At 38.6% G+C, this 13,432-nt stretch overlaps 1 protein-coding gene across 2 annotated transcripts in view; it reads right to left on the bottom strand.

Annotated features, from left to right (window-relative positions):
• The window catches only part of CHD2 (chromodomain helicase DNA binding protein 2), a 116,153-nt gene that overhangs the window by 57,002 nt on the left and 45,719 nt on the right, over positions 1-13,432 (bottom strand). For both annotated transcript variants that reach the window (XM_080809522.1, XM_080809523.1), the window contains exons 14-17: positions 12,466-12,682; positions 10,611-10,700; positions 9,617-9,807; positions 1,369-1,557 (exon numbers count right to left, since the gene is read on the bottom strand). In XM_080809522.1, the coding sequence (XP_080665648.1) occupies positions 1,369-1,557; positions 9,617-9,807; positions 10,611-10,700; positions 12,466-12,682 (687 nt within the window). The remainder of the gene's footprint in view (positions 1-1,368; positions 1,558-9,616; positions 9,808-10,610; positions 10,701-12,465; positions 12,683-13,432) is intronic.

Genomic DNA, 13,432 nt, shown 5'->3' with positions numbered 1-13,432 from the left:
ACGAAGGGTCATTATGTAATGCTGATAGAGGTGCTTAATTATCATGACAATGACAACCATCTTTTTACAAATAAATGTATCAAAGTAATGTGTTGTACACCTTAAATTTACACAGTATATGCCAAATATATTTCAATTTAAAAAATAATAGAGGCAGCGTGCCTGGGTGGCTCAGTCAGTTAAGCACCCGCCTTTGGCTGAGGTCATGATCCCAGGGTCCTGGGAAGGAGCCAGTATCTGGCTCCCAGCTCAGTGGGGAGCCTGCTTCTCCCTCTCCCTGTGCTGCTGCTCTGCCTACTTGTACCCTTGTTCTATCAAATAAATATATAAAATCTTTTAAAAAGTCAGATGGTAATTTTTGAAAATTAAAGTCTTGTTTTTATTCAGTTGCATTAACAACAAAGGAATATTATCAGAAAAATTATCAGACCTTTAACCATAAAAGACTGTAATGTTCATGGCATGTAATTAGTTCCAATCATTCCAGATTCAACTTTAAATCATCAAAACTAAAGCACAGGGTGCCTGGGTGGCTCAGTCAGTTAATCAGCTGTCTTCAGCTCGGGTCATGATCACAGGGTCCTGGGATAGAGTCCACATGAGGCTCCTTGCTCAGGGGGGAGCCTGCTTCTCTCTCTGCCTGCTGCTTGTGTGCGCCCTCTCCCTGCCTGTGCATGTGTGCGTTCTCCCTCTCTCTCTCACACGCAAATAAATAAATTCTAAAAAAACAAAAAAACAAAAAACAAAAACTAAAGTACTTTCGATACCACCCTGTCCCAAACGCAGCATTCTATCATAACCTAAACCAAATCCACGACCTGCCCAGGCCCCTTGGGAGTGCCAGAAAGGAGAGCGTCTTCCCCTTGCAGCACGGAGCTGAGCACATGGCCTTCTCTACTCCCACAGTGCCTTGCATACGCCTTGGTTATTAAACAACACTGTTCTGACCCCTTGTCTCTACTGTCTTCCCTCTGAAGCAACACTTCTGGCAAGAACACATTCCACTCATCTTCATACTCCCGGCACCTAGCAGAATGCCTACCACACTGCATAATCTTAATAAATGATTGAATGAATAGCAGAGAAGAAACAGATGAATGAGTGAAAAATGTGTGTCTGTTGAGGGGGGGATTAGTGCTGAGATTTAACATAGACTTCAGACCACCTAGAGAATGAAAAGTGCTGTGCAAATTCTCACCCAAATAAGAAAGCAAGAACAGTAAAACTTCCTCTTTCTAACCATGAATATACTGCTACTCACATCCGTGCTGAGGCATCACTGAAAAAAGCAGTTTGTCAACTGTGTATCTTACGGCTTCTTTGTCCAGATGTTAACCCTACGGTGGCACGATCCAGCCCACAGCTTACTTGTAATACTGCTTCTGCAGAGCCGACATCTCCACCCTGAGGATCTGCTCCACTTTGGCAGGAAGGGATTTCTCCACGTCCTTTTTGACCCTCCGGAGGAGGAAGGGCTCCAGCACCTTATGGAGACTCTGGTAGCCATTCTCCCTCCCTTTCCCATGGTCCTCTTCGAAATCTTCCCAGAATTCAAACCTGGAAATAAAATAAGACAGCATGTATTACAAAAGCAACCGGGAAGGGGGAAAAAAGCATTTTTCAACCTAAAATTTCAATTAACTAAATGGAAAAAAAAATCTGTTAAAACAAAAAAGAAAAAAAGACTCTTCCCTTTATGAAAATATAAATTTTACCAGTCACTAGCTCATGGACACAAGAGAGGGGAAAACAAAAAGGAAAGGGAAAAAAAACCAACTGAATCAATCCCATCTGTCTACAATGTGATAACATTAGGTTTCCAATTCTCGGACTAGGTGTACAGTTCTCAAGATATTTCAGTATGACATGCAATGAGTACATAAGTACAGACAAGTTATTGTCATGAAACATTCTGCAGAAAAGTTAATAAGCTATCTTTAATATGCTGCAATTTCTTGGGAAAACAAATTCAGAGGTAAGAGAATAATTAATGGCAATATTACAGCTGTCACTGCATAAAGATGAAAAGTTTGTTACACAATTTCCATCAAAATCCTCATTTTTCATAGATGAAAAAGTTAATGGATTATAATGACAGTAAGACAGACTATGGTCCCCAAATAAGAATAGCAATACAAGTGATACCAATTTAATAGTATTAGAACTTGCAGACACAAATTTTACTAATAAATTTTAAAACCTGTCACCATAATAATTCTGCCTCAGTTGTATAAAGTTTCCCATGTTTAAATCTTAATTTAATCATCTCTGATTTACTACAGGACCCATGGCAGAAGTCCAGAACGGGATACTGGGAACAGATTTCTTTCAAAAAACAAAAAAGACTGAAGGAAAATTCTTTTATGATTGAAAATAATGTGCATTGTCCTGCCACTAGAAGGCCAGGGAAGCACCCGAAGAACCTTCTGGGCCCTATGTGCAGACGCTCAGCACGGGAGAGCAGGCCATGGAAGGACACAAGAACCAGAAGCTTCGTCAGCCACCGCTTGTCCTCTGACACCCGGTGGCCCTCCTCTGCTGAGGCCAGTCACACTCCAGAAGACAGAATGGCTCCACATTACCCAGAGTCTGGAGGACTCAAAAGCATCTGCCCACCTCAGCGCCGCCACAGAGCACAACGGTGTCAACAGTTTGCTGCCAGTTCTGAACTGAGAAACAGCCACGCGCTTCATCACGTACTGGGAGGTGGATCAACACCAGCCTCGTAACACCTGCTAACACGAGAAACTGCCCTCTTCGGGGAAGCCAACGAAGAGACCGTTTGGGGTAGAAATCTAAAAACACCACTAAAGCTTACAAACTGATAAACCTAAGTTGCATTTTGTCACACTGCTATGCAATGACTCCAGGAACAAAACTAAATGAGTACTTAAAACTAGGTAAGAGGATTAAAAGGAACAATGCCAACTGAACGGTCTCAATGCTAGGGATAGCACCTCACGCACAAAATGCACAAACCAACTGGAAATCAGGGACTATCACTGTATCAGGCTATTCTCTGAAAAGCTGGGTGACAATTTCAAGAGACTATTTCAGTTCACATAATATTCATCATGAATTAAAATTATGTTAGTATAAAAGTTTCAATATGAACCTTATTTACAAAATTTACTTCCCCTACTCTTTTAGGCAACAAATATTTTCACCTGCCTCGTTTTAGTATTCTTAGTAAATTAAAAGTTAATGTGACACACTATTTCTTTATATACACGCTGAATGGTTTATGAATTGTCTTTGATTTCTTTCCCTCTAAACAGCAGAGATGAGTAGCTGTAACAGAGACTGTAACGCCTATAAGCTAGAAATGTTTCTTATCAGGTCCTTTAAGAAAAAGTTTGCTGTTCCCTGCAACAGAAAACTGTCAACTTAAAATACTACATATGATATAGGGTTATAGGAGTAAACTTAATAATGACATCATGCCACAGCCTAGAGATTATTTTAGAGATTATTTTATTTAGAGATTATTTTAGATGATTTTAGCGTGGTCAGAGTGGTCAAGTTTCTCTACTCACCTTCTGAGGAGTGTTAAACTAGCCTTGAAAAATAAAAGTGAAAAAAGGACAGCCACAGACAAATGAAAACAAAGAATTTCTTGCTAGTAGGTCTGCCTTACAAGACATAGTAAAGAAGTCATTTAGGCTAAAAGAAGTGATACCCAATGGCAAGATGAGAAATAAAGATCACTGGAAATGATAAAATAGATGTGTAATATGAAAGACAAGCCGGGGCGGTGGGGGGAGGTAGACAAGCCTAAATAAAGCAATAAATTTATCACTGTATTCCTGGGTTTACAACATAAGGAAGGAAGTGAAAACGAAGCCATACTGGAGAAAAGCTGTTATATTTTACCAGAAATAGGTTAGCATTAATCGGAAGAAGACTGTGATGAAATGCATACCAAAAACTCTAGCAACCAGTAAGAAAATAACTTTTTAAAAAAATCAATTAGCAGAAGAATTCAAATGGCACACTAGAAAATAACTGTTAAAAAAAAGATAATAACCGTTGAAACAAAAAAAGGCAGTAAGAGAAACAAACAAAAAAGAGAAAACATGCGGCGGGGGGGGCGGGGGGGGGTGGGAAGCAAAATAGCATACGTAAATCCAACCATGGCAAGAATAACATTACGTGTGAATGAACTAAACCCTCAAAAGGCAGAGACTGTCAGACCAGATTAAAAAAGGAAGATGAACCATATGTTGTCTAAAAGAATCACATTTTAAACTCATAAAAAGAAGCTGAAAGTGAAGTGATGGAAAACAGTATACCATGCAGTTACCAAAAGAGAGCTAAAGAGCTGTCATATCACACAAAACAGATCTAAAGAACAAGAAATATTACTAGAGATAAAGAGGGACACACATTTCATGATAAAAAGATCAATTATCAGGAACACAAAACAATTACAAAAGTGCACAAACCTAACACCCAAACTTCTCAAACAAAAAAGGAAAACCTCACAGAACCGAAAGTAGTGGATCATTCAACTACAGTTAAATACTGAAATGTTTCACTGTCAATAACAGAACTAGACATGAAGTCAATAAAGCTATCTAAGACTTGACTAAGACTATTAACTAAGTTGATGTAATAAACAGAACTCTACCCTATGAAAGCAAAGTACTATTCTTTTCAAGTGCACAAAGAACATTCTCCAAAATAGAAAACATACTATAGCATATAACAAGTAACAGTAAATCCATTTAAAACGTATTAAGACAAAATTAAATTATGAATCATCAGGAAATACCTAAATATTTTAAACTAACCAGCACATTTAAAACAAAAGCCATGCATCAAAGAAATCACAAAAGCAATCAGAAAAGGTGAAACTGAATGAAAGCCAAAACACATGAGACCAATATTCAGAGAACGCAGCAAAAGCAGCGTGTGGAGGGTAAGCTATACCTTTAAACACCAATACCGAGAAAAGGAAAAAAGGCCCTAAATCAGTAATCTGAGCTTCTACCTTAAGAGAAAATGAGACAATTATATCAAAGGCAATAATAAAGATGAGAAAAGAGATACATGAAATAGAAAACAGGAAAAAAAAAGTCGCAAGTTGTTTTCTTTGAAAACATCCTCCAAATTGTTAAACCTTTACCTGAAATGACCAAGAAAAAAAGATAAGCCACAAATTACCACAACCAAAAATTACTGAGATCACAATTTATTCTTCAAAAAGTAAAAGGATTATAAGGAAACACTATAACATTATGCCAACAAATCAGACAACTTAAACAAAATGGACAAATTCTTAGAAAGACACAGATTAACAAAACTAAGTGAAAAAGAAACAGAAAACCTGAATAGGTCTACAACTAGAAATTGAATTAGTCATTAAAAATTTTCCCACAAAGAGGACGCCTGGGTGGCTCAGTTGGTTAAGCGGCTGCCTTTGGCTCAGGTCATGATCCCAGGGTCTTGGGATCGAGTCCCGCATCGGGCTCCTTGCTCAGTGGGGAGCCTGCTTCTCCCTCTGCCTCTGCCTGCCTCTCTGTCTGCCTGTGCTCAATCTCTCTGACAAATGAATAAATAAAATCCTAAAAAAAAAAAAAAATTCCCACAAAGAAAAACTAGGCCCATCCACATGGCTAAACTGGTAAATCCTATCAAATATTTTAAGAAGAAGTTAACACCAATCCTAATAAATTCTTTCAGGAAATAAGGGAAGAAAGAACATTTTCCAATTCATTCTATTACGCTGATACCAAAGCCAGGCAGATATTACACATACACACACAACACAAACACAAAACTAGAGACTAATATTCCTCAAAAACACAGATGCAGAAGTCTTTAACAAAATATTAGCAAAATGAATGCAGAAACACAAAAAAGGATGCAACATCATAACTAAGACAGATTTATCACTGGAATGAAAGGCTGTCTTAACATCTATAAAGTAACTAATACACCATATTGATAAAATAAAGAACAAAAATCATAGTCACCTCAAAAGACCCGGGGAGGGGGATGGGAAGCATGTGACAAAATCCAACACTCATTCATTATAAAAACTCACAAAAATCAGGAATAGATTAACACTTCCTCAACCCAATAAAGGGTATTTACAAAAATTCTATAGCCACTATCCTGTTCCTAATTCCATTCAACACAGGCATTCTAGAGAATACCACAGAGCAAGAAATAAGAGACATCCATCCACAATGTAAAGGAAGTATAACTTCTTTTACTTGGAGATGTGATCCTGTATCTAGAAAACACTGGGAAATAAAGAACAGCAAAAACAGTGGAAGTAATTCAAGATCTCTATAAAAAACTCTATTACAATATGAAAACTACATTTAAAAAAATTCCAATCAAAATCAAAATAAGTAGGAATAAACTTAACAAAAGAAATATAAGACTTATGGGCTGACAACTACTAAACACTGTTGAGAAAAATTACAGAAAATCTAAATAAACAGGAAACTTTCTATGATGAATAGCTTAAAAAGCTCAATACCGTTATAATAATTCTCTCTAAATTCTCTCTAAATCGCTCTAAATAAATCTCTCTAAATTCAACATAATACCTATCAAAGTTCTAGAAGATTTTTTTTCCTTTCAGACATCAACAAGCTGATCCTAAAATGCCTATGGGAATACAAAGGATCAAGAATAGCCAAAATATTTTTAATAAAAACAAAACTGAACTTATATCTCACCATTTTAAGAATCAGTGTAAAGCCTCAGTATCAAGACAGTGTGGCATCAGCGTAAGAACAGAAATACATACCAACAAATCAGAACTGAGAATCCAGAAACAGAACCTTATATTCATGATCTCAACTGATTTTCAACAAAGGTACCAAGGCAATTCAATAAAGAAAAAATATTCTTTTCAATAAATGGCACTGGGACAATTTCCAAAATCCCACCGCAAAAAAATATGACCTTCAGTCCTCATACTTCACACTGTAACAAAAAATGCAAAATGGAATGGAGACCTAAACGTAACAATTAAAATTCCCATTAAGAAAATAAAGAAGTGGGGCGCCTGGGTGGCTCAGTGAGTTAAGCCTCTGCCTTCAGCTCAGGTCATGATCCCAGGGTCCTGGGATCGAGCCCCTCGTCGGGCTCTCTGTTCGGTGGGGAGCCTGCTTCCCCTTCTCTCTCTCTGCCTGCCTCTCTGCCTACTTGTGATCTCTATCAAATAAGTAAAATCTTTTAAAAAAAAAAAAAAAAGAAGAAGAAGAAAAGAAAGAAGTTTTTGTGACCTTAGGTTAGGGAACTATGTCCCATTTTTTACGACATTTAAGCGCAATCCATTAAAAAGTTGATAAAATTATACTTCATCAACTTACAAACTTTTTGCTCTTCAAAAGACAACATTAAGAAAATAGACAAGCCACAAACTGGGACAAAATACTTGCAAAACATACAGCACCTGAATCTGGAATACTAAAAAATGAAGGAAGGAAAGAATGAAGGAAGGAAGGAAGTCAGTCTTTGACCCATGAGACAGACAACCTAACTTAAAAACAGGCAGCAGGGCGGGGGCGCCTGGGTGGCTCAGTGGGTTAAGCCTCTCTGCCTTCAGCTCAGGTCATGGTCTCAGGGTCCTGGGATCCAGCCCCACATCAGGCTCTCTGCTCAGCAGGGAGTCTGCTTCCCCCTCTTTCTCTGCCTGCCTCTCTGCCTACTTGTGATCTCTCTGTCAAATAAATAAATATTCTTCAAAAAAAAAAAAATAGGCAAGACGCTTAAACAGGTATTTCACCAAAAATAGACAAATGGCTAATGAACACATGAAAAGATGTTCAACATTATCAGTCATCACATAAATGCAACTCTTGAGCCACAATGAAATGCCACTACACTCCTCCTAGAATGACTAGACTCCAAAAGGCTGACAACTTCTAAGTACTGGTGAGGATACTGAGAAACTGAAAATTCAAACACTTCCGGTAAGAATGGCAAATGGAACACAGTCTGGTAGCTTCTTAAGTTAAATATATACTTTCCCAACAATCCGGCAATTTCACTAAGTATCTAATGAAGATAAATAAAAACATACGTCCACACACAGACGCGACAGCCCAAAACTGAAGCAACCCAAATGTCCATTAACTAGTGACAGGACACACATAAAATGGAATATTACCCCATTTTAACAGACTAACTCCTGATAATCTCTACGACACAGAGGAATCTCAAAAATATTATGCTAAATGTAACGAGCCAAAAACAAAAGACTACTTATTAGGATTCCATTTATATGAAATTTCTACAAAAGTTAAATCTCGAGAGATGAAAACCAATTAGCGATTGCCTGAGGCTTGAGGCAGAAGCAGAAACTAACTACAAACAGTAAGAGGAAACTTTTCTGGGTGAAGAAAATATTCCAAAACTAGATTATGATGGGTGCGCAACTCAAGAAATTTACTAAAAAATACTGAATGGCATCCTTGCAATTGTGTATTTTATGGTATGTAAACAGTATCTCAATAGTGTTTACCAAAAGTTAACACATGGGGAAGGGGAGCACTTTTATGTTTTTCATTACGTTATCAAAAACGCCTTGCTCCATTTATGGCACATAGCAGGCATTCAAATCTTTTTTGAGTTAAAAAAACTGTGGAGCATTTCCCTGTCAATGTGACAACCCTTGGCTGCTTACCGCATGCCAGAAACTACCCTAGGCAATGTGGACAATCGATGAATTACGTGAACACGATCCCTGCAGCTTCTGATGCGAAAATCTAATGACATGAGATGAACGAGGAAGAAATGAGGAAAGGGAGGTGCCATGAAGAAAATAAGACAGGGTAGGTGATAAGCCCATCCAACAGGCGGCTTCCGTTGGGTGGTCCGAGGAGACATCAAAAAGGAGGTGGTCACATAGGCTGAGGCAAAAATGTTACAACGTGACTGGCCATGTGAAGATGAGGCGGAGGGAGAACGGTCCAGATAAAAAGAGCGGCAGGGGCCTGGCACGTTATAGACAGAGACGACAGAACAGCTGAATCAGAATGGGTGGTGAATAAAGTGGGATGGGAGGAGTCAAAGTACTACTGAGGGGCCGCACAGATCCACGTCTTCCAAGTTAGGGTAACAACTTCAGATTTCATTCTAAGGATCAGTGAATACCACTGGATAACTTTAAGTTTTAGGAAACGTACATAGCATCTCTCCCATAAAAATCTTCTCAATAAAAACATTCCATGATTCTTTACTAAGTTAGAGATCTGAGTAACACCTAATGCTGATGGCTTCTGTTATCCAAGGTTGGGTTTAAGATACTAATGCTTATCACACTCTGTATCTTATATACGTCATTTCAATTACTGATTACCTTGTAACAGAGAGGTCTGAGGTTTCCTATTTACCAATTATTTCCCCAATGCATTAACTGATTTAAACATCTGGTAGATAATAGGCTTTTCCTCCTTGACATCATGCTGAATTCTGTGCCTCCTCACATTTATCACGGAACAGTTTACTAATTTTGTTCCTGCACCAGTTTCACGTTTCGCTATCCCCAAATCATGCCATCTGTTTTCCCTAAGGTCTGTTTTTCAAGAATTAAAAAGCATTGGCATTTCAGACATTCTGCATCTTTCGAAATACACAGGAAGGAGCTTACTTCTCCGGCATAATAAAGTGCAGCAAGGACCAGAGCTCTTTGAGGGAATTCTGAAGAGGGGTCCCCGTAATCAGGAGCCTATGGTGGGACTTGAAATCAATCAGAGTTTTATACAATAAAGAGTCATCATTCTTCAACCGATGGGCTTCATCCACTCCCAGAAAGGCCCAGTTAATACTGCCCAGCACAGTCTAAAGTAAAAACAAAACAGAACGAGCCACCAGGTCAGAAGGGAACCCAAAAGTACTTTCAAGTGTTAATTATCTCTGTACAAATACCGTCACAAAGGTATACATAGAAAACATTTATTCTTCACGGACTTAAACTATATTAGGACTCCTCTGTTTATTCTGTTTCTGGCTAGACTGGTGTCTACTCAGAAGAGCACATCACCATCCAAAAGGTATTGGGGGGGAGGGGGAGTCTCTTAGGCCAGGCATTGCTGCATGCCCTACAGCAAGAACACAAAAATTGGTATGCTGGGCAAAAACAATACAAAAACAGAAAAACACAATTGTGCAGTCTCTCGTTCATTAAGATTCTTCTCTGCCTCTTCTCCACCCCAACCCTGAAGCACAGAAACACCAAGAGCCACCAAATTGAACTCATTTACACGTATTATCACCAATGGGACCAACTGCCACATTTCTTAGTAATTGTAGAAAGGAGATGGTGTAAAGACCTTCATTCAGAGACCGTTCACATCATCTGTTGTGGAGAAATTCCTTGACAAAGATATGATGGGAAGTGCCCGGGATGGCGCTCAGGTTAAGTTACTGGCCTCAGTACCCTTTCATCCGGTTTAATTCCATTGGACTAAGCAATCTAAAGTCCCCTTCAACTGTAAGATTCTGATTTTTATTTACAACCTCAATATTCTTTGTGGATTGTTTGTTCATTTGTTTGCTTTTTAAAATAAATACAGAGAAGTAACATGGCAAGCAGGAAGCACAGACCCCACCATTTGGACAAGTCACACTACAAAATTACACACCTTATCTTTTAAGAGGATCTCATATGTTGTTATAAGTGCATTGAACTTGAGTCTTTTAGTCTGAGAATGAATCCATTCATATTCCCGTATCTAGAAGAGAAATCAGTAATTAAGATACAATTTCTACTTTCACCTTTCTGTATCACCAGCAGTCTTGTGATAAACATGCCAAATAAAAAACAAACCTGACTAGAATTTAATGAATATTTTATACATTCTAAACTGACCTAAGCAACCACAATATAGAGCCATAAGAGAATTAAAAGATCACTGAGCAGCAAAAATTTTACTGCCAGAATTCAAATAAACTGTCATCTTCCCCCCACCTCCGCCCCAAAATATTTGACCAAAACATGCACTGCATCTGTAATTAAACCCCGGTAAGTTGAACTTATCTAGTGATCCCCAAAATGTTAATTTTCTCAAGAATATTTTAGTATTCTTTGCTCTTTGATAGGGCAATACTTTTATTAACAAGGAGAACAAATCCCAACCTCTACCTCGGTCAGGAATGTCATTAACTTAGAGCAGAAAGATGTGGCCTCCAAGGAAAAGGAAAGGGAAGGTTACGGGATAAAACGTAATTTCATATGAATGAAAATAATGTCAATGTAAAGGAAAACAAAAACTACCACATTCATACTGCAGTGTGACTGGACAACAGGGCGAGGAGTGTGCGTGGTGACCACCACCAAGGGGGAAGAAAGAACAGAGAAAAGGAATGTTGGGAGTTCACGAAGAAAACTTCTCTGACTCCACAAGTTTTCAGAGTTCACTTTGTCTTCAGATTTGAATGCAGTGATTGAAGCCATTCTGCATAATCTAAGGTTTTTTCTTTCAACTTTTATAATAATTAACAAATGGATTTGCAAAGCTAAGAGCGACTATATGCTTAGAAACTCAAAATCAGAGTCATGAAATCTGCCAGGGTTTAGTTAGACAATTTGAATGAAAATATTTAATATATAACGTATGTCTCAAAGGTTCAAGGATTCCTGATGGCTTGCTCTTGTGATAAGCAATCCCCCAGAAACAGTTTACTCTAACATACAGTTATGAAATGAACACACAGTAATGAAAGAGCAAAGGTCTGGGACCAGACCATTCTCTGTCCTGACCCCAGCTCCGCCACATTCTAGCTGGCCTGGAACGAGTGTTAAACTCTTAGAGTCCTTTACTTCATCAATCGCTTAGAAAGAGTGGCATCTACTTGGAGGACGATCGTGGGGGTTACAGGTAATATATACAAAGCACCCAGCATGGGCCCTCGCACATAACAGGTACTTTTGGAAAAGTCAGTTATTATCAAGAAATGACTTGCTAAACAAATAGCAAACCAAGCCTCTGTTTTCTGAGTTCCTACTACTCACGTTAAGGTTGAAAACAGACAAATAATTCTCATTTCTACAGCCCTAGGATGGCTCATTGTCCTTTCTCTTTATTCCTTCCTTACAAGTTCTATAACTTCGTCATGTTAAAAGGCTGAGAAACAAACTCTAAGAACTCGGTTTTAGCAGCAGCTCTCTGCTTAAACAGCAAATATAATATCAATATTCTATGAGGTATTAACTCCATCTCTAAATAAAGTGGTCTTAGAAATACAAAAGACAGAAGAAAAATACTACAATCCAACTAAAAGAGATTCCCATTCATATACTGCCAATGCCTTCCCTTAACATAGTAAGCATGTTTTAAAGACTACCTCTGTTGCATTTTTGTGATACATAAAACCCCCAACATTGGGGGCATGGCAGTGTCAGAATCATAATGTTACTAAAGACTATAACGGCTTTAGGTCAATTTCCAAAATACATTTATAACACAGATTCTATCCCAATTCTTTTTGTTTACACACCGTATTTCTGCTCATCAGGTCACCTATGTAAACCACTACGTTAATCTCTGGTGCCCAGATTTCAAACTCCCTCTGCCATGAGGTGAGGGTGGATAAAGGGACGACTATAAGAAAGGGGCCATACAGCTGGTGTTGGTGGAACAGGTAGGAGAGGAATGATATGGTCTGGATGGTCTTTCCTAGGCCCATTTCATCAGCAAGGATTACACTGTTACTTCTGCAGAAGAGAAAAATAAAAACAAAACAAAACAAAATCATTAGTTCACATACACACACACACAAAGAACAAGGACATTAAAGCCTCAGAATTCACCAAGCAAGGCACTGGTCCCAAGCCCCAACCGAATTTCCTCTCCTGCATGAAAAGAAAGTAGAAGCTATAAAATAGTAAAATAACAAGTGATCTGAGTATAACCCAACTTTGGGTTTCCATCAGAGCCTATCCAGACTATGTTCTTTACCTTGCATTTTGGTCTTTCTTTTACATCTACCCCTTATAACAGAGAAGGCAGGTTTTATAATACTCGGGTGTCCAAGAACATGACCTTGGGCTCCACCATTACAGAAAGCAGAGGAAAAGTGGCTATCATGTGCTTCTTCCCAAAGCACCCACCCATTGCACTGCAGGCCACTGGGTTGTTTAATGCTATGCACACTACTCCCTAGGCCTATATGCTGCAGGGCCTGTGGCTTGTTTTAAATACAGGACAATTTATACCAGAGGTAGGCTAAGGTTAGATTTCTGAATCCACCCTACACCTACCAAATGAGAATATCTGGGAAAGGGCTCAAGGATCTGAACTTTTAAACAGACACTTCTGGATATTCTGATGCAGCTGTATTCCTTTGATCACACTTTGAGAAACACTGTTCTAGGAAACAGTCTGGATTTCAACTGGACACTAACAGGAGAGGATTGTCCAGATGGAAGAAAAACACTCAAAGAAATGGCCAGAGTAGGAAAGTA

This window comes from Martes martes (assembly GCF_963455335.1).
Source record: "Martes martes genome assembly, chromosome: 7".
NCBI lineage: Eukaryota > Metazoa > Chordata > Mammalia > Carnivora > Mustelidae > Martes > Martes martes.
The sequence above is the reverse complement of the archived record's forward strand: the minus strand, read 5'-3'. Positions and strand labels throughout refer to the sequence as shown.